The 23,550-nt window shown below is 33.7% G+C and overlaps 1 protein-coding gene across 1 annotated transcript in view; it reads right to left on the bottom strand.

The window, feature by feature from the left end:
• The window catches only part of TRHDE (thyrotropin releasing hormone degrading enzyme), a 361,209-nt gene that overhangs the window by 104,752 nt on the left and 232,907 nt on the right, over positions 1–23,550 (bottom strand). The window contains exon 7 of the mRNA XM_079142404.1: positions 11,223–11,288. Within this exon, the coding sequence (XP_078998530.1) occupies positions 11,223–11,288 (66 nt within the window). The remainder of the gene's footprint in view (positions 1–11,222; positions 11,289–23,550) is intronic.

Here is a 23,550-nt window from a genome sequence, read left to right as displayed (position 1 = left end):
AATCTGGAAAAGGAAAGGGTCTTGGATGGTTCCTCAGGTTTTGGGGTCTTGCACCCTATTTTCCATAGAATTCTATTGAATTTACAAGACCACTGATGCTCATGAAGTAAGAACAGCATTAGTCTCAGCAGCACAAATCAAACTTGCCCAAGACATCACTAAAGCAATAGAGACACTAATTTTCAAGTGACCAGAAAGACTTAGAAAAGATAATCAAACTCAAGAAACACGTGCTATCTCTACTTCTTTCCCACTGACTATTTAGTGCCCTTAAATGAAACAGATCATACTGTGTATCAGTGCAGATGAGACCAGGGTCACTTTACCTTATATTTTGGATAGAAAAATTCCCAGAGATGCTCTCACATCAATAGGAATTACATAAGGAGACTCATAAAGACAGTTTACATTCCCCATGGTTCAGAAGCATGGGAGATTTCTTACACAGTGTTCAAATCATACATAATGCTTTGCTAGTGCAGTACACTGTTGACTGTTAGTACAGTGGCAAGCATTTGTCTACAATTTCCTGGTTTACATTTCACAGTTCATCTTAATCAATTTCTGGCAAATATCCTCATTTCTTTTGTAGCCTAGTTCTTTGATTAAACTGTTTTCACAAAAACCCCAGCCCAAAATGAATCCAAGCCTTTGTCTTCTCCAAACCTGCATTCATATAGCTGAGCATCACAAGAGAAAATCATGCAACTGAGAAGCTTAGCTTTATTACACATTCATTTCATCATCACCAAACTCAAAAAGATACTCACTGCTGTCAAGACAGCCCCTTCCTACCCCTCCTAGTCCTCAACTTGCAAACCTCTACACCTCCCACTGTAACTTGACTTGCATTCAGCTACTGACCTTGTCTTTAGAAACAATGAAAAAAACAGAAGTCATCAGAAAGGACTTCCCTCATTTTCTCATTTCCAAATTTGCTGGAAGAATGTCTTCTGTTAAAGACAAATCCTTTCATCTTTCCAGGGACCAATGTCCCAGAGTTATCTCTTACTCCTCAAACATTATCCTATTCATCTTCTCCTGAAGCTTTCTTTGCCGGCCAAAAACCAGTACAGCTGGCTCTCATCTCTAAAAACAAAAGTCAGTCTTAGCCCTTATTCCCCTATAACTCTGGACCCCATTTCTCTGATGTCCTTTGACAAATTTGATTAAACTTTATTCTGCATACTCTGGCTCATCTGCCATGTCTCTGTTTATTCTTTAACCCATTTTAATGGAAACCAGTAAGTTCTCAGGCTGCCAGACAGAACAATTTTCATTCTTCATCCTACTTCACCTCACAGTTGCATTTAATCTTGTTGGCCACTTCTTCCTGAAAGGAACTTTTCTTTTGGTGCTGGTGACAGATGATGCCTTTGGTATTCTGCCCACCTCTGTCTATTCCATCTGGTTCTCCTTCACAGATCCCTCCCCTCCTATCAATATCCAATCATTACATCTCTTAGGATTTGCTGACAGGCCCTCAACACAGAAACTCAGAATCATTCTTGATCACCTTCCCTTCCTCACTTCTCACGTCACACACTTTACCCAATCTATAGATTCTACTTCAAAAACCATGGCAAATCCATTTATGCCTCTGTATATCTCCTTACTATTTAAGCCTCCATAACATCTCATCTGAATATAAAAACATCTTCCTTGCTTTTTAACCCAATTCCTCTTTTGAGATGTTGACTACCTCAATTCCAGGGAATTAGCATAATTAGTCTGAGAACTATTTTAAATATAAATAGAACCATGTGATATCCAGTCTAAAACTGTTTAATAGCATCCTACCACACACAGAACAAAGATCAAACTTGACACAGTTTACTTGGGCGCTGCACAATTGGCTACACACACACACACCCTTTCTACTTCACTTCTGTCTTTACTCTGTCCACATTTGCTTCTTTTCCTTACCACATGCTCACTTTTTTTCCCCAGATCTTCTTATAAGCTCTTTCCTCTTTCTGGAATCTCCTTCCACCCCACCTTTTTCTTATCTTATCCGTCAGTCCTCAGCTGAACATGTCTTCTCAATTCCCTTAACAACTAATCTGAAGCTGCTCAAACCTACCTACCCACCCATCATGCTGTCTTATAATTTTTTCCTTCCTAACACTTATCACATTGAAGATATACACACTTTTTTTTTTCCCCTATTTTGTGTCTCCTCTATTCTATTATATGATTCATGAGAACAGGGGCTCTATCTCTTATGTACAGCATGCTCTGGGTACTTGGTACTTATTACAGCATGTGACTTAGAGCAAGTGTCTAATAAGTATGTGCAGAATAAGTGAAAGACTGAATTTGTCTGATGGGTGAGCAACGTGGACTGTAGACATAAAACTAAGCAAGGCTGGTATAAGAAAAGAAGTCAAAGATTTGGTTTATTAGCACAAAGAATTAAGAAACTATTTTAACACTTCGAATGGGCTATGTTTCTAAAATGAAAAAAAAAAAATCTATAAGATAACCACAGGGAGAGACCTTGAATAGAAAAAGAAAAGGTGACTGTAGGAGACAGATGGCAAAAGAAAATCAGATTCAGTATAATAAAGGGACACCACCATTGCCCTGTGTCATGCTAGCTTGAAGCTCTCTCTTCCACAGTCTGAAATACAGAGGAAAACCAAAATGGAAGTTTGAATGCATCTGTATTTTTTGTAAGCGAGGTTCCAAACATGTGACTTAGACTAAGTTTTTGTAGAATTCTTCTTAAACCACTATTTTATAACATGCAGCTTTTCATAACATTATTATTAGATACTAGATATCATGGGGAACTTTAATAGTACAGGTATTATGGCTCATTATTTTTATTTTATAACCATTTATACAGGTTACTAAAAAGACAGTAAGACCTCAATTTTTAAATGAGTGAAAAAACATTCAGAAATGTTGTAAGAGAGGTAAGAGAGTAAGTGAAAAGAGTGAAGTACAGTAGAGAATATATAAATTTTTTTCAGTCTTATTTGTGATAAAAATATATCAACCAAAATAGCTATGAGACAGTTTTTTACATTCTAAATTGGAAAGAAATTTATTTTGAAAACATAAAAAACCCAAAGCTGTTTAACTACAGTATAATAAAAAGGGAACCTTCAAACTTTACTTCTAGCTTTAGATAGTAACAACAGTTTGGAGGAAAGAGTGATAATAAGAAATGTATTGAAAAGATCATCAAAAATATAAGGGGAAAATCTATCATTTAATGACTACTGGAATGTCATTTAACAAAAATTGGAAAGCAACTTAAATGTTCACAGACAGGAACAAAGCTTAAGGTGCTATGGTACATCTATGTCACATTAACTAGTATTAAGCTATATAATAGTATCATCATACAATTACAAAAATATGAGTAAGAAGGAAAAAATATTCCCAATTTAGGAGGGATTTCTTTTGGCATCAAAATTTGTAACATTTTCAAATAGATAGTCCTAAGATATTATATGAACTTTCCAAAACAGGAAACATAGGAGAAAAAATAAAACTTAAAAATGAAGAAAAAAATAAAATTTCTGATGTGGGAGTTGCATAGGCTAGAGAAATGCCTCTAAAGAAAGTTTACTGTACTTATGAACTAGAAATCTACCCAAATCTCTATAAAGTATTAAAGACAGTTTGTAGATAGATAAATTCAAGTGTGTATGTATTTATAAAACAGATGCATTTACACATGTAGAATATACAAATATACCCATCCATCCCACTAAGTGTCTAATAATTTCACAGATCATTTTTAAATTAAGAGATCAAAAACATTATTTTATCCTGTTAACTTGATTAGGTAAAAGGCATAATGTATCTTTAGTCCTTAACTATCAGGTAAAGGAAAACTAATAAATACAAATTCAGAAAGCCTATCATTGAAGTAAGTAAATGTTATCATATTGATTGATGACACCAAATTATTACTCAGTGGCAACTTCTTTCTACCTATAACATATCTAAATCTACACAGCATTTTTAGAGGAACATGAAAACATCTGAGCAAAACTACCTATAGTCAATAGTTTCAGATTAAACACAATTCAGTTACCACCTGGTTAAAAACACAACACTGTCTCTTCAGAAATAGATTAACTTTGAAACACTGTTCTAGTCTTTAATTTTAATTTATTTGAAAACCTACATGCAAGGGAGCAAATACTCTCTCACAAACACAAGGCTGGGTTTTTCAAATAAAAACCTGAATACACATGTTAACACATAACAGCTCACTGGAACACAAGTTATTGAGTATGTTGCTGCTACTAATAATCCCTGTGGCTTTGTGCCTGTCATTACCTTCAGGCTATCAGAATTTTATGAGCACAAACCAATAGTAATGATATTTCCTTTTTGCTTTTTATCCACACCTCATTGCCTTACATCGATTTGCATAAGCAATTTCCACCCTGATAATTGGAGCCAAACATCTTGTTGTAGGTTACCTTATGGAAAAGAGCAGTTAAATACTAATTAAGAGAAATCTTTCTTTATTCAACCATATTTTTGATGATGCTGAATTACCTTCCCTGGTTGAGCAGGAAGGTGACTCACATTCTGACAGGGATTTCAGGGTTTGAGTCTATACCAAGCTTAACAATGATCTTTCATCATAATTTTAATTCCCTGATGTTGGTTCATAACAACATGAAGAATGGTACTGCTAGGCTCAAATCATTAAAACAATATTGTTTTATTTGAAAAAAAAAAGCAATGGTACTATGGACTAATTGTATTTTTAATAGCTGCTGAGCCAATCAATGTTATCGGAGGACTTCACAATTATAGCTTTATTTTGTATTTCCAGAAAAATCAGAGGAATAAAGTGTAATTAGGGGAATTTTAAAAAAGTAAAACTGAAATAAGGAAGATACAAGTCATGTAACAAAAATTTTATCTGAAAGCATTACCTGAATTACTTATTTTTATAATAAGCCTGTAATAGTTAGATAAAATCAGGATTTAAGTCATAGGAATGTAACCTAAATTATAAAAACAAGATAAAAAGACATTCCTAAAACCAGGCATAGTGGTACACTCTTGCAGTCCCTGTTACTCTGGAGGCTAAGTTTGAAAGTTGGGAACAAGTCTAGGAAACACGGGAAGACCTATCTCAAAAAAAAGAAAGGAGAAAAAGGGGAAAGAAAGAAAGAAATACATGCTAATTTACTGATCACATGCATATTTAATCATAAGCATTGTTAAATGTGGGTGTAAAATAATGTACATGCACTTAACAATAAGGTTCTTAGAAACTGAAAAATGCAAAATTTGCCAAAAGATGCTAGAAGTGGGCAGTATTTATTGGAGGAGGAATTTAGAGGAAGCACTTATTTATGGAAGCAAGAAAGATTTCAAGGGGATAATTTCAAGAACTTCTACAGAGACAAAATAAAATAAGAAGGGCAAAACTGGAGCATCCTTATACTCCAGGTACCACAGAGAAAAGAAAATTCAACAACATCAGAAACTGGAGTTTATCCAAGTAGAAGAGAGGACAGAAATGAGGTCAGACTGAGTATATTCCACTCCAGTGTCCCATCAGAGAGAACTCCACTTGTAAAGTAAGAAAAACACTTTACTGTAAATACTAAAGAGACATAGAGCCCCACATGGTCTTACTAGCTTGTCCTTAGAAGATGACCTAGTAAGGAATCTGGAGATGATCATACCACAGACAAAAAGGATGTGCTAAAGATAAGAATTACATTAGATTTTAAAAGTGAAACTTGAGCTTGTGTGTAAGAGAGTTTCTGGTTGCTGGTGACCTGCTTATTGCATTTCTCATGACTTTATTTAAGTCCCAGTAGGTAATGTATCATACAGTTGTTTTCTTAGTCATCATTACTCACTTAAATCATGGCTGGGAGAAAATCCTGGCCTGGGAAAACACATGTTTATTTTCCAGATGTTACAGAGAGTTGGTCCTAAATAAAAAGCAATTTAGACAAACTGCTACTCAAAACTTTTTCCTGTTCTTACCATATTCCAGGAAGACTAGAAAACAGGGTAGGTAGAATGAGCAGTCCATACTTCTGATCCTGGAAACCAAATGCCTGAAATTCTTAAGTTAATCAAAAAGCAAAACAATTATGTACAATTGTAAGTTCCCCATCTTTTCTCTAACTCCTTATTTTGGAGTAACAACAAAATATTTTAAAAATTTTAGATGTATCCCTGATACCATTCACCCTGACATAATCAAATCAACTGATTCAAAGAGGAGTTTAGAAATTATAGAGCACCAACAACTGCACTACATTTAGGAAACAAGTAAAATGTGCTCATCGTTGGTTTGATTTTCCTAACTTCTCCTATCACATACCTTTACAAAACTATTAAAAATCAGTTGGGAACATTCTGGTAGAGAAGGATCACATGGTCTTAATATAAACGGAGAGGAAGAGATAAATCAAAGATTTAATAGTTTTTAAATCTCCATATGGCAACCTATAAAATAATGCAACTAATAATCAATAGAATAAAGACATCTATAGCTTAAGTGTATCTAAATTAGCAATCCACCCACCAGTCCCACTAATTTCCACATTTCTGTTCATAGTATGTGCTAGAAGCCTGAAAACTTTATCTGCTGTAGTCTGTTGCTAGTTAGGTCCAAGTTTATGTTCTACCAAAAGAAAAGTACACATAAGAGACAGGAAAGGTGGTAAAGAAGGAGAAGACCTCATTGCTCAGGAAGCAGAGTCCAGACATGTGGACCTTGGCAGAAGACAGTTAAAATACTACCAGTGGCTTCCAGGTGTGCTATAGGTAGCTAAGAATATGGATATCAGTACTTGGATACCCAAATTTCCTGATTTTCTGAAAGCTAACAGTAACATTTCTTATTATACTCTTTCCTCCTCAGTTTTAGAAAATCTGTAAACTCATTATTGAATTCCTTTCTTTCTACTTGGTTTTAATTTTTCTACTGAATTACATACTAGAAGTGATTCCAGACCTTTAGAGATGATTATCTACAACTCTTGGGCTATATTAATTAGATATAAAGGAGGTAATATTGACAGGAGATAACAAGATCATAATAACTCATGGTTTTCAGAGCCAAAACAATTTCTTAAATTATCTTCAAGAGTTTCCTAAATTGAAGAATAGTTTTCAGGAAAACAGATGACTTTTAATAGAACCTTATGACAGAACAGAATCTTTGGCAATTTCTGACTGAACTGGAGAGATTACAAAAGTGCTTTAAATTCTCATTTGAGGGGTAGGTAAGAACCAGAGATCTTCTATGACTATGGTAAGAGTCTTGTACCTCTTATAGATTCAGAATCAAGATACCTGGAAAACGGACTAATGTTTGAAATTCTGAGTGGCAAAAAGACAACTCAAGTAAATTTCCTGAATTTTCTGGATCTTTTAGGTGAATGTTAGAGCATCCATTGGGAAAGCATAGGACAATGAGAACTGAACACAGGCCTTTAAAGTCTACATTCGAAGTGAACCTCCCTTGGAATCAAAAGCAGATCTTCTTATCTCTGAAAAAGTGAAGATCTCCTTGTTTGTTCCTTAGAATGACGCTTACCAGGGAGATGACTGTCATCAAGACTAACCTCCAGTATACTCCAATGCTGTCTTAGTGTAAGTAGAGTCAATTCAGATTTGGGGAGTACAAGTAGAATTCTCATCTTAGAAATCATAAGAAATCATAACATATGCACCAAAAATTGCCAATAAATATCAAAAAGTCTGAGAAAACTGCAGTTTAATCACAAAAAAATTAAACTATAAAAAAGTACAAAATAAGTTAAAATTCCAAGTTGTTTCCTCACACTGGCATAATGAAACATATTACTAGCAAAAACTCTGTAACAACAAATCCTGGTCTGATTTGACTACTATTGTAGTACTGCATACATTGATGGCCATATAGTCCTAATATTCAAATGGTTACCTAAGGATTCAAGAACAGGGAATCACTTATTTTTGCTCATCTAGTTTATTATTTCTCCCATCAAATTAAAAGAGCCCTCAAAATTAGAGATATCAAACCCAAATTGTCTAACTAGTAAACTACATTAAATAAACTCAGACTGAGAATGGAAAGATGTCAAGATTCTTGGAGTCTTAGTCTTACATTTTAAAACCATGAAGCAAGAGGCTTATAAAGACTTACTCGCTTGTAGAAGGCCCAACATTAATTAAAAGTAGAAATGAGAATTATTTTTCCCCACTTATTCTATTGCTTCAAGAATCCCAAAAGATGCCTGTTATTATTTTGTGCAAAATAGATTATATAGGCAGTAGATATGTGGAGTTTGATAAAATACAGTTACTCCCATGCTTTTAAAATACATTATTATTTATGAGTGTCACACAGTCAACCATAGAAGAATTCAAGCTTGACTCACTCCAGGTTCCACTTTCAATTTAAATATTAAAACTGAAGCAAATTTATTTGTGGTATCAAGTATTAATTTTTATGTATGTATTTATACAGTATTTACAAAACAAAAGGTTTGGGATAACTTATTTTTAAAGAAAACATGGAAGACTGAACCATTTAAGAAATAAGAGGAACTAAACAAAGATGTATTGAGAACCCCAGTGCAAGGAAAGTTGTGATTCTTCATATGGAATTATTCTCTAGGGTTTCTAATAGCTTATCCAATGTGTTATGGCACTATTAGAAACAAGCTTTCTCAAAAAGTCTCAGGGGTCCCTGTGTTCAGAGGAATATGATTGACTTGAAATTTAAAATATGTATTACATATGAAATACTATAAAAGGTATGAAATAGAGTCTAATCTATTAGACTCTAGCCCAGAGACCTATTACCTCCCTATGTTTTATATGTATAATGTATGTATTTGTAAACAATATTTGCCTGGTTCAAAGTTTATGCAGGTTTATAAGGACACACAAAATTGCAGAACGACACCTCTGATGAATTTTAGGTGGAAAATTCATCAAGAAGAAACTGCTATGACATTATTTTTGTATAGAACATGAGGGCTAATGTCTGAGCACAAAGAAAAATAAAAAGAAGAAGACTGAAGGAGGGAGAGAAGGAAATAAGGAAGAAAATTGAAAAAGAAGGAAGAAAAATATATGAAAAACACACTATTTGCTGTTTGTGATTCCCTCTACCTATAAATCCAATCCTGCATCTGTTTGGAAATAATAAACTTCCATTTGTCAACACAGAAATAACCATGGCTAGTGTAAAAACAATTAATAGATTTTCCAGCAGAAGTAAATGCTGACAACTCAGATTAGCTCTTTCGACAACTTTTAAACCAATATTCCCCAGAGCCTCTAGATGGGTAGCATATTAATATCAACTCTGTGACCACTCAGCACCATGACATGAAGTGTCTGTTCAGGAGGTCATCTCCAAAATGTACCCCATACATCTTCATGCACAAGAGATGATAATTTATCACCTAGACATAGGGATCTACTGTAAACTAATCCAAACTGCTGATGATACACTAAATCAGTTTGAGTGATGAGTATAAATAAAGCTGCAAGCAAAATACTGAAGGATACAGATCTATCTGATCAATGAAATGTCACAAGGCAAATGAAATGCAATGCTGACAAACATAGAGTCCCTCCATTGAAAATTAACCAAATCAAGTATCAGAGCATAAAGGCACACATTAATACAAGCTTCAAATGGAAGTTTAATGGCAGTTGGAGGGTATATTCTGTTTCTGATACAACTGAACAGACTGGATCAGAGGAAAAGGATGCATTAAAAATGATATATTTTGCATGCCATAGAAAGTACGACAGGATGAGAAAAAGTGTTGCAAAACAATAATCCTTTCCAAATAATATAACTATAGTTATTCAATCTGCTGAGCAAATCCATACACACAGATGGGGGAAAAAAACAATAAAAATTGTATACAGAAAATGATTTCACATCAACTTGCTGCCAGGAAATCAAATTCAATTTGTGCTGCCCTTATGAAAGCTTAGATATTTTCTGAAACTGTCATGCTACAACTTCAATGGGGAAAAACAAAGGAGTTGGGATAAGGAAGGACATTTCTCCAGATAGTTGATATTCATGGAGGGCGCTCCTTGAGAAAAAAAGGTTTTCCCAACTATGTGATCAGAATAGAGCCTTTAGCACTCGGCAAGTTAAGTTCAATGGATTCAGCTATTCTGAAGGTGTCCCTAATGGAAAGAGCTGATCAAAGTAAATTTCAACCCCTGCTGAAACAAATCTGTAAAAATATTTTCTACAGAAAATGATTCCTCAAAAATATATATATTTTTTTTCTTTGTTGCATTAAGTAAGTGTAATTTGTCATAACGCATTTTAACTCTTGCTTTGTATTTTATCTCCCAGTTTATTTTGGGTAAAGATAAAATTATATGACTAAAATATGACCTGATCCCAGATGTAGTTTATTTAAATTTCAAAATGAAAAGCTTACTAAGAACAGATAAGATTGATTGCTCTCTCTGTCTTAGCATAATTGTATTTCAGGTGAACATCAATTTACTTTAAAGGACACTTCTAAGTAGTAGAATGCATCATAAATAATTCATCAATCACAGCTACCAGGAACATGATTTACTCTAGCACATTCAATGGGAAAAAGTTCCATTTTTCTATATTTGTATCTGCTTTAAAGAGTTTAATAATTTTCCTTTTGTAAGAATTCATTCTTAGATTATAAATAATAAATGCAGACGAAAAAACTTTTTTCTTTCAAAAAATTGTATTTTACATTTGAAATAAAAATATTGAATTATCAATAGAACAAATAAAAACCTATGTATGTCAACAGTAAAACAACAATAGTATCAAAGGGATGTATTTGGAAAGTAGCCCCAAGATTCTCTCAAATATATATAATTATAAAATGCTAACATAATTTATTTTCATATTATATAAACCTTTAAAGGAAGACAAAAGGATGGCAAGTTTACCGAAAGTCATATTTACATTATCTGGTGTCTGACATACATGAAAATCACTTCAATTTAGAAAATGCAAATTAAACATTTTAAATTGTATCATGGTTCAAGTTTTGTTACTTGATATAGTGAATATTCTCTCTACGACTAATGTCTGTCATACAGAAAAGACACTGATTACCTTACACATCTTAAGATTTTTGCATTCAATTCAGCATATTTGTATTACCAATTTCCCAAACTGTGAAACATTCTAAAACAAATATATTGACAAGGAGAAATGTAAAAGAAAATAGTAGAAAATAGAAAAGACTTACTTGCAATCCCCTCTGGAAAACTGAATGGCCCATAAAATTAGCCAGCATTCTAATTAAAGCAGCACCCTGTAGGAAAGAGAATTAAAAAGAAAAAAATTTCAACCAAGTATGATTTAACAATGTCATATATCAACCAAAAATAGTTTATTTCATTCATGCTATTCTATTTTTAAAAATATTTAACGAGAAAATCCTGAAAACTATTTCTCACTTAGAGATAATAATAGCATTTTTTTTGCTTTATGGATCTAAAAATTTTATGGGTATAAAACCTACAGCTGCAAAGTGGAAGTCTCCTGGACAGGATATTTCAGTCAATAATAGGCTGGGGCTATAATTCAGAAGTAATTAGCATTTTATTGAACACTGTATATAACAAAGTTAATAAAACATGGTTCCTATACTCGCAAGCTCATAATCTGGTAATGGAACCATACCTATGCTCATAAATATTCGTATTATAATATAGCTTTGGAGTAACATAGGAACTTATTGTACCCCTGACTCAACCAGGAATAATTTTAGTTGTAGAAACAGAAAGTAGAGAATACCACACAGTCTCACTGCCTGGGTTCAAACGATGACTCTTCCACACACCATTTTCACTCAGGAAAGTTATTTAACATCTCTTCTCCCATTTTTTCTCTTGCAATGTATAGGTAATAATATTCCTATTTAATGTGGTTGTTCTGAAGCTTAAATTAATTAATTTATGTAAAGCAGTTCAAACGAGGTCTGAAAAAACTAAGTAGGAGTATGAGATAGTGGTATTATTTCAACTGGCTAATTATTTTTTATGCATTGTCTATTACTTTTAGAAGCTGGATTTAGTCATATATACCCATACATAAGTAAAACACATGTGATCAATATATATATTTAGAATAATAAAAGAAAATCCTAACCTAAAAGAGCCTACCTAACCTTCAGAACCATTTTTGTAATACTATAAAAATATATTGGCACCAAAAGGTAGACAGGTAATCTATATGAAACATTCTAATAAGAGTTGGTTAAACCTGGATGCTCACAATCTGTATGTAAAATATAAATAAGTCTTCAAGAAGATATTTCAGTTCACACCAAGTTTTTCCAACTATGTAGCAGTAGATTATAAGTAGCACACATTTAAATGAAAGCCTGATTTGGGGGAATTCCTTTATGACCTCATATCCCACTTTATGCTCGTTACAAATGTGCACACTGCAGTAACACCTTTTTTACAAGCTATTTCTTTTTTAAATTTTTTATTAACATGCATTAGTTGTACATATCCACAGGGTTCAGGGTGATATTTCAGGAGGTACATATTAATGGTGCAGCAATCAACGGTGTCTCTTTTTTACAAGGGAGTCATATGACTCACATATAGACTCATCCAGTCTGGGACCACACAGCTGTAGTTAATTCAAAAACACAACAGTGGATTTCTACTGTTCATTACTAAAATCACTTCCTATAATTTTGGGTCTTTGATGCAATGTAATACTCAAACTCCATGAATCAATCACCATTAAAACTATGTCTCAACAAAAAATTCAACCACCACCAAATGATGAGCTGGAAAACCACTGAGTTTTAATGCCTTTCCTGATACTTTTTCCTCCCACACCTTTTATTCCTTCTGCTTCTTCCAGTGCCTTCTGCACACCTGTATAATCCTATAAAACATAAGCATTTATGATTCAATCTGGGGACAGGGTTAGAAATCCCTTTAGAACTTATCAGCTTTGCTCCTTGAATTTCTTTGACAAGCTCTCCTCCTATCCATTTTCCGATCTAATCTACCCACCCTGAGGGTAGAAACTGTCAGTTCTTCTCCATCTCTAACCCTTGCCACCTGGGGAAGTGAGACTTAGAATCTCAAGCATTCAACTCAAAGTTTCCTTCAGAACAGAATAGCCTCTTCAGATGATTTAAGTGTTCCCCTCCAGGTAATGATGACTCGGTCTCTTGTCGGGCTATAAAAACTATCAATTTGGCATGGTCTAATGACAAAAGAATACTTTCTAATCATAAAGAATGGACCAATTTTCCTGTCTGGGTTAAGCTGAGCAGAGTGCTAACAGGAAATAAAACCTAGAAATACAATCAATATTCAAAAGTTATAGAATATCACTAAACTCCTTAATATTATTATATTTTATAATTCAGTTAACATGTAGGAAATATGTTGCTTGAACATTCTTATGTTCTCTGGAGCAGCATATACTCATCCATACTTAACTAGTCTTTTCTTTCCTAAACTAAATTTTTAAATCCCTATTTTATAGCAGTTCATAGGTAGATGTGCTAACCAACTGTCTTTAGCCAACACATACTGAGTACTACTATGCACAGGTATCACAAAGATCACACCTCATAAAATAGGCATAGCTCATTACAGACTGTTTATAAAGAAAAAGCTGAATCTCCTTTCATCACATCTTTAAGTCATTTGTTCATCAAGCTAATATTGTTTACAATACTGCAGCTTATCCTCATGTGTCCAAGCAAAGGACATTTAGGCAGCCTGAGTAACTTTATGGGAAGTAAATATATTATCTCTGCAAGGTTTTCTAAATTTTGAGACTAGTCAAGAAAACCCATCACAAAGTTTGCTAAACTATGATTCATGAAGATACTAGGATAATTAACTGCTTTGTTTAAGGTTTCATAAAGAATATTCACAAAATGTATGCTTATAAAGTCATTTATCATTTAGTAACTTTTGCATTTGAAGTGTTTTTTTCATATAAGTTCCTATTTTTTTGAAATCTTACATCGTAGTGCACAGTCTCAGAGACAGCACTATTGACATCACCTCTCCCTGTGCCTGGCTCAGAGGAAGTGTTCTTTTAACACAGTAAGCAAATGAGAGGTAGAAATTATCTGCATGCATAGCAATTGCTTTGTGTTCTTGAAGACTACGTGTTCAGCCAGGATATAAGTTTATTACTTCCTTGGTGTACTTTAGTGATAAGTAATCACTCTTGAAGAGAGGGCGATCTACTCAACTAATTTATTTCTTTAATATATGCTTATTGAGTAAGGTGGTGTGTTCAGTATCCTGTAGAATATAAATAAGAATGGTTCGATTTTCTACCCTCAAGAACTCAAAGCCTCATAAGTAAGAAGAGATTGAAAGCAATATAAGATGACTGGCATAGGAAAGAAAATGTCCTGCTGTGTTCTGAAGTGGGAGAGGTTACACCTGGAGAGATGAAGGGTCTAAAGAGGTGGCATTTGCGTTGGACCTGGGAGGATAATCAGAGAGCATTTGCATATTAGGCATATTAGGAAAGGTCTTTGCATGGTCAGACAGGTGTGGAGGTGAGAAACCAAGGAACAGTATACAGAAGGACAAATGCACGAAAACAGACCATGGCAGATGAGATGGAAAATAAGACGGAGGCAGCTTTACAGAGGTTTGAATACCAGGACTAAGGAATTTGGAAAAGTGATGAAAATAAAAACTCAGGACTTAATTATGATGCTCCAGGAAGGAAGTAAAATAACCACAAAGCAATGAGAGTAATGAGGACCAAATCCAGAGGTTTAACAAATAGAAAAAAGATAAGTTTGAATTTAAAGGCTGAGTGATGGGGAAATGACACAAACAGATATATACAATTTAGAAGAAAGTGCTTATTAGGTGAACATCACAGAATTTGAAAAATGCAGAATTTAAGAAGCAGGTATAGTACCAGAGCAACAGAGGGGAATACAAACATTTAAGAATGAAATTCAGAGGAAGATTACAATTAAAGACATAAAGGGGGGATTGCTGTGGGAAGATCACCAAGGGAACCTAATCTACTCAGTCCATCCTAGTGGAAATGAATGGGGTGATAACTGTAGGCAGGTGGGGTGACTGAAGGTGCGTGCTCTGGAAGGGTGCATCTTCCCTGTGGCCCTTCCCCCCTTTCTCAGCTTCCTGGCTACCATGAATGAATAGCACTCCTCTACTATACCCTTCTGCCATGATCTTCCTTCAGCCCAGAGTAATTGACTTGACCATCTATGACTGAGACCTCTGAAACCATGGACCTAAACCAACTTTTCCTCCTCTAAGTAGTTCTCATCAGGTATTTTGGTCACAGGGATATAAAGTTAACACAGAAAGAAAGAAAAAGCTAGACGCATGTTCACATGAGGCTCATTTTTTTTAATACGGGAGAAAAATCTGTGCAATTAAAGATTATCCAGTGGAGATACAGACTGTAGACACTCAAGATCAAGAGAGTTGTTGGAGTGAGATCTGAGATCTAAGAAGAAAATTTAGGCTAGCGTTGTAAAAGAATACGGACAGTCTTCTTTGAGACAAAACTAAGGCAGAAAAAAAGGAGAATAAGGATAAATAAGAGGTTTTTGAAGTATAAAGTACAGGAGTTAAAGGAATATATTGCACACAATAGACTGTAAGCTACATGGAGGTGACAACTTCCCCTATAGACACACCACCCAAAGCAGCTTCTGGAGCATAGGTGTTTCTCAGAAAATACCAGATGATTGATGGCCTGTCACTTCCCAATAACATACACGTGATCCTGAGATTACATTTGTTGTAAAGAGTTGAACTAGATTTGAAATAATTAAAGGAAGAAGGTAATATGAAGTAAAAAAGAAAAGAACTGTGGAAATGTTCAGAAAATCCATAAGTACTAGTAAAAATTATTAATGATGTATCTGCCATTCATGAAGCAAGTAATCATACTATATTCACAATTTATTAAAAATTATAATTTATAATTTATAAGAAAAATTATATCTTTATTTGCTTGATCAGAAAAATGAGGCTTAAAAGTGCCTATTACTTGTCGAAATTGACCCAGGTAGTAGGAAGTGGATCAGAATTACAGACTCACTTATATCCAACTTCAAATCCATAATCTTATCCAATGTAGGTTACGTTCTTGTGATCCCAAATCAAAATAGTCACATGGTTTTTTCTAAGAACATTGTACATAACAAGAACAGATAGAAAGGAATTCTTGAAGTTACTCAGATTGAATCAGTAACAAGCTCACAGATGAAGGGAAAGCTAGTTCAATGAGACATGGTTGAAATGGCAAACCAATATTTCCAGAATTGGGAATGAGATAAAAGACATAAATGAGCTAGTAGAGTAGGGTGTGTTTATGGGCTAAGATACATAAAAGCTAAGTTTAGTGAATGTTCAGTGAAAACCAAAGGCTACCAAAGTTGAAAACAGTGACAGTTTTGTCAGATGCTATTTGTGGATGTGGCAGCTATACAAATATACTATTCAGATTTCTTATACCTGCCCTCTCTGAACACATTCACACCAGGAAGGCCACAGGTTCCTTGGTGTACTCCCAGCCCATGGCTGAGAAAGACAGGCTAACAGAGGTGAACCCATTCCAGGAAAGGAGGAAACGCTTCCAATGGGCAACTTGACAAGACAGGTCCTCATTGTTGATGAATGTTTCCTGCAACAGGGCTGCAATCTGAAATTCTTCCACCCCAGTGCTCCTTCCTTCCTCTCTCCTTGCACTGGCTCTCACCTACAATGTGGTCTCCCCACCTTCTTCAACTCCCTTGACAAGTAAATCTTTACATACCATGGCATCTGCTTCTTAGAAGATGTTAACTAACTCAGGCAGTTTCCAGCACAGAGGTCCACACAAGTAGAATCCAACCATGGGGTGATAAGTCACTGAAATAAATCAGTGTTGAGTGCCTCTAGTAACTGGAAATATACATACTAAAACAATAGGATTTTTTCCTTCTTAATCCTCTTAAGGAGTCTGTGGCTAGTAAATGTGATATACTTTAGGTGTGTTTGCTTTATGGTTTGCTCTGCTCCAAAATAGGAACAGGGAAGAAATAATGCATCATTATTTTTAGTTTACATATGGAAGAGTCCTAGATGAAGCAATTAGATAATTTGCTCAATGTCCCATATATATTGTGGTTACAGGAAACTGTTTCCACTCAGTTGTTTATTTCTTTGACAATCAAAAAAATAAAAAGCCTGTAAATAAGAGTATTCTGTTATTGTCTGAGTGGTTTTGATATAAGGTGTCCTCCAATAGTTCCTGTGTTAATGCAGGAATATTCAGAAGTGAGTGTTGGATTATGAGAGCTGTTACCCAATTATTCCATCCGAATTTGAATAGGATGACAGGGTGGTACAAGGGTGTGACTTGAGGAGGTGGTTCATTGGGTGCCTGCTGATAGAAGCTTGCATCTTCCCTGAAGCTCTTTCCCCTTATTTTTCTCTGCTTCCTAACTACCACAGGTGAGCAGCTATCCTCTGCGTACCCATCAGCCATGATTTGCTATTCACCTTGGGCCCACAGCAATGAACTCAGCTTACCACGGACTGAAATTTCTGAAACCATGAGTTCCCAAGTAAATGTTTCCTCCTCTAAGTTGTTCTTATTGGATATTTTGGTCATAGCAATGCAAAACTAACACAACTCTCAATCCAGGTACTTTTAAAATGTAAATTTCTAAAACATGCCTCTGCACTGAACTTGGACATGCGTGGAGATACTATAACGTTCTAACAATTTTCTTAATGAAGAACATCTTTAATTCTGGAATAAAAGTATATCTTAAATACTGCATGGTTTTCAAAAGTATGTTTTATTTTTCTTTTTTTAAATAATAGAATAATAGTTATCTTTAGCATGTGAAAAAAGAAAATACCCAATTTTGAATATCTCTCACTCACAAATTGTCAAAAAGAATGCTAAGAATGAGAATAGAATGAGAGAAGAAAAAGGATGAAATGGGAAAAAAATTAATTCCACCCAAGAAAACAGAATTAATGCCTGATTGCTCCAGTCACCCATGCTAAGAACCTTGAAGTCCTCTTTGATTTATTACTTCCTGAGGCCAGGCCTCTATCTCTACATGGCTGAATTATTTCAAAGCTTCCTAATGCTTTCTTCCTAGATGCATTCTAACCCTCATGAATCCATCCTATGGGTCACATCAGACTAATCTTATAATTACTTTAGAACCATAATGTCTGCTAAAAGTCCTAGCTCTGCCATTTAACAAGGCACTCTACACGACCTGAGTACTGACAGTTAGTATATAATGGTAAAGATAATGACGGTGGCAACTATACTATTTTAATTAATAATAAAAATAGTTAATAATCATTTGAAAATCTACCTGAATATTTTTTAAGAATTCATTTAAATTATTCATATAAATATGTGGAATTATGTTTAGTATATAACACCTTCATAAATATGCAGTGATTGTTATCATCATCTTTATCATCACTTTCATCATTGATGTTATTGCTCTGCCCCCTAAAATATTCACTTTAAAAAAGAGTCCATGTTAGTAATCAAGACCATCCATAATGAGACTCATTACTACCTATCCACACTTCTTCCATATAACCAAATAATCAGCTTCTACTCAAATTAAGTTCATCCTCTCATTATCACATGAACATACCTTATACCCTCATGTTTTAGTTATGCTATTTACTTTAAATGCAGTGATAGTCCTCTTCAGTCCAATATCCTAAGTCTTAAACAGTATTAAAAGCACAGGGAAATTCCATACTAAGCTATGAAACTTCCCACAACTATGTTAGCTCTTAATGTTTGACTCTTCTCTGAAGTCATGTACTCCTTAACTCAGAGTTAATTTATCATTTTACATAAGTCACTATTAGGTTTATATGAGTTCTTCTCAATTATACAGCTATATGTAGTTCATATCATATAGATTAATTATTATAGGTACTCCTATTAATTATGAAAGCTATGACTTAATTGCAAATGAAAGATGATCCTAGTTGGGAAACACATTCACAACTCCTTACTAGTTTCATATCAGTAATCCAGACCATAATATTGCAGCCAGTATACAAGTACATAATCCACCCTGTCATGAAATTTATCATATATTTTTAGTGGGGCTATATGTTTTTTCAGTATTCTTAGGGAATGGCAGTCAAGCAAGTAGTTTATAATCAAGTCAAGGGAATTTAAAAAGCACCTGAAGAGGCTGAGTGTGGTGGTGAATGCCTGTAATCCCAGTGACTCAGGAGGATCAGATAGGAGGATTTCCAGTTCAGAGCCAGAAAGTGAGGTGCTAAGCAACTCAGTGAGACCCTGTCTCTAAATAAATACAAAATAGGGCTGGGGATGGAACTCAGTGGTCAAGTGCCCCTGAGTTCAATCCCTAGTACTACAAAAAAAAAAAAAAAAAAACCCTAGAGAGAACCACAGACCCCAGATACAAAACAAATAACTTTCAAAAGCATCAGAAATAGCACCTGCATGTGAGCATTCAACTCAAGAAGTTTGAGACATCACAATAATGTACGCTGAAATGAATGCACAGAGAAGAAAGCATAAGAGCAAAAATTAAGAAAATAGGAAAAAATATATGGTTGAGAAGATCAAAAATAAAACACATAATTTATAAAAGAATTGATAATAAAATAGTAAAGCTCTGAGTAAAAGTTGATCTAGGTGAAAAAGAAGAAAAAGATCATGCAAATGGACAATATTGGGAATAAAAGTGGGAACATGACTATAGAAAAAATTAAAAATATTAAGAATATTCTAGCAACATTTGCTAAAAAGTATGAAAACTAAGAAAAAAGAAATTTTTTTATTGTAAACAAATGGGATACATGTTGTTTCTCTGTTTATACATGAAGTCAAGGCATACCATTTGTGTAATCACAAATTTACATAGGGTAATGTTGTTTGATTCATTCTGTTATTATTGTTTCCCCTTTCCCCCCACCCCTCCCACCCCTCTTTTCCCTCTATACAGTCCTTCCTTCCTCCATTCTTACCACCCTCCTTAACCCTAACCTAAACCTAACCCTAACCCTAACGCTAACCCCTCTCAGCCCCCATTATATGTCCTCATCCGCTTATCAGCAAGATCATTCATTCGTCCTTTGGTTTTTTGAGATTGGCTTATCTCACTTAGCATGATATTCTCCAATTTCATCCATTTGCCTGCAAATGCCATAATTTTATCATTCTTTATGGTGGAGTAATAATCCATTGTGTATGTGTGTGTGTGTATATATATATATATATATATATATATATATATGCCACAGTTTCTTATTGAACTGTAGCTTTTAAAAAATGACTAAAGAGAAAATAAAAAGACCAGTCAATGATTAAAAACAGAAAAATGAGACAACACACACAAAAAACTAAAATCCAGGCAAATTTTACATGCAAGTAAATTTTTAAGAAAATTTTATAATATGTTCCCCTTGTCTTAGACGAAATACCATAAGGGACTGAAAAAGATAAGCTATACTAGCTCTTTTGAGGTTGCTTGCATAAATGAAATGCAAACTGTCCAATCTTCTTTATGTGAGCCTTTAAGTGATATTACATATATATATATGATATTATCATATATATATATGATAATACAGATTTCCGAGATACATCATATAAATATTTAGGTGTATATATAATATAGATGCAACTTCATCAAAAATACTATAATATCTGTAATATATAAAACAAGAAATAATAAAATCTAAGCATACATAGCACATATTATATGGAGAGAGAGGGAGAAAGTAGTTTAGCCCAGAAAATCAATTATGGTTTAAGAACAATATAAATCTATTAATATAATTCATTGAATTAATATATTAAAGAAGACAAATTATTTAATCATCTCAATATCAGTGAGAAAATATTTGGTATAACATAGCATTTGTTCAAAAATTATAACATATCTTAACTAGGAAGAAAAGTGAAACCATTAACATGAATAAGGCTATCTTCTAAAATTACACATAATGATGAATCATGTATTTTCCTTAAAAAATGGAAATAATATTAGAATATATTCTATTAATATTTATATTCAGAAGTATAATAAAACAAATGACCTAACAAAAGAAATACAAAGCCAAAAAATGAAGCAATTAATTAGCATTATTCAGAGACAATGTGAAAGTCCTCACAGAAGTTCCAGAGGACCTATAGAACTAATCCATAAGATCAATAACAGAATTCAGCAAGATTGTCTGAGAGCAAATAAATAAATCAAAATCAAAAGTTGATGTGTATCAACAAAAACTAATTTTAATTATTAATTCAAAGAGTTCCAGTTTCAAAAACAAAAATATAAACAAATGTAACAAAACCAAAAATAATAGGGAAAATTTCGAAGTTATCCTGTGTTCATAGAGAAAATTACATAACCAAACAAAGATCTTAAAATGAAGAGCTACATTTCCTATAAAGCTAGAAAGAGTTATTATAAACACACTGAATATTCCAAAATCGTATGTCCTTTAAAACAGCTTTTTTCCAGAAATGGTCTCCATCTGAAAATTCACATTGATTTATAAAAACTCAATAGTAATTTTGACATAGAAAAATATGAGAGAATCATTGCTTCTGATATAAACTTATGATAGTTAGAACTCAGACAGTTATGTTGGAGAAGAAAAACATATAGAGTAGGAGAACAGAATAAAGAACTTCAAGTGAACCAGTACTTACTTCATTGATACTGACAGAGATGGTATTATATACTATGGAGGAAGGCCAGGGAATTTAATAAATAATACTGGGATGACTGATTATCCAAACAAAAATGGAATCACATTTTACATTACAACATAAACAAAGAAACAACAAGAATAAATATGCAAGTGATCATTAAATACCTTAATATAAAGTGAAAAACTTTAAAGTATTAAGAGAAAATGGAAAAGTATATATTATGAATTTGGAATAACAAGGATACATAAACAAAATAAAAAAAAAATTATGAAGCATAATGAGAAAATGGATAGATGACATCTAAACTTAAAAATCTGTATTATAAACAACATTATATGTTAAAGGATAAACTATAGTATTATTAGCAACCAAGATTGGCATCCAGAATTTTAAAAAGAAAGCATTCATTAATTAATGATTAAAAGGAATAAGAAACAAACAGATTTTAAAGACAGCATTTTCACTGAAAAAGAGGAATGAATATAAAATGAAAATTCTAAAAGAAACCCAAAGGGCAATAAATACATAAAAGAGACTTAATCTGACTAAGAAAGAAATACAAATCAAAGCAGTCAGATGGTAATTCATAGGCATAAACCAGGAGAAGGAATTATTGAGAATTTAATAGTATTAAGTTTGAATAAAGAGCTGAGGAAACAGAGTCCCATGAACCACGTGCTGGAAGTGTACACATGGTTTCAAATGTTTGTCAGGACAGGATGCATGCTAAGGTAAATTTAAAGAGTATTTTATTTGTGAATTTAACCATTTTTGAATAACTGCTGTGCTAGACACTGCTTTAAGGCCTGAAATGATGCTGAGCACAATCCAAGTACAGTTTTTGGGGAGTTCATATTCTAGACAAGAGGCAGTTAATAAACAATGAACAATCTCATAGGATAATAGTACCGATTATTGCTGTGAAGACGAATAAAGCAGGGTAACGGGATAGAGAGCGTTGGAGAAGGTAAGCCCTCAAATTTTGTGTAGTTTAAAAGCATCAGGGAAGATTTTTCTAATAAGTTGATATTTGAGAAGAGATGGAACCAAATCAACAAGCAAGTCACATCAGTAACTCAGGAAGAGTATTCAAGGCAAAGTGAAGGAACAGTTGGATTATGAAACCTAGAATTTAAGAGAGAGAAAATGAGGCTAGAAGGTCCAGGTTCCCACATAGAGAAAGTATAGATGGAGGACCAAAAAAATCTTAAGAGTGGGTCCTGGGTGTTTCAATTATTTGAAAGTTGAGAAAGCAATTGAATTTATTCAAAGGAATGAAGGAGAAATGGTCACAGAGTGACCAACACACCAAAAAAAAAAAAAAAAAAAAAAGTATTTCAAGGAGATTATCACTTTAAAAGGTTCTTGAGAAAGTAAGGCAACTAAGATGAAGAGTAATTAGATTTTGCAATGTGGAATTCATTTTTGACTTGACAATATAAATTTGGTCAAGTAATAAGAATAAAAGCATAATTACAGCAATTTTAAAAGAGAAGAGGCAAGGAGGAATTGTGGTTTTTGCACTGAAAGAGCACAAAGATAAAAAGAAATCTGGGTGGATATAAGTCAAGAGAACATTTAATTTATTAACATCAAAATATTATAACATTTTATGCAGATAAGAGTACTTGAGTAATGAAGGAAACATGGATGACATGGGAGTGAAGAGACAGCTCTCCAAAAGCAATGTACTCATGTGGAGCATAAAGGAAGCAGCCACATGCATAGTGGAGGCATTGCCCTGTATCATGTTATATCATGTCTCAGAATTCATCTGCTTTCACAGGAAAACTGAATATGAGAATTGACAGATGAGATGTACAGGTCTGAAGATGGGAGAATATTGA

Source organism: Sciurus vulgaris, assembly GCF_902686455.1.
Source record: "Sciurus vulgaris genome assembly, chromosome: 5".
Lineage (NCBI taxonomy): Eukaryota > Metazoa > Chordata > Mammalia > Rodentia > Sciuridae > Sciurus > Sciurus vulgaris.
The sequence above is the reverse complement of the archived record's forward strand: the minus strand, read 5'-3'. Positions and strand labels throughout refer to the sequence as shown.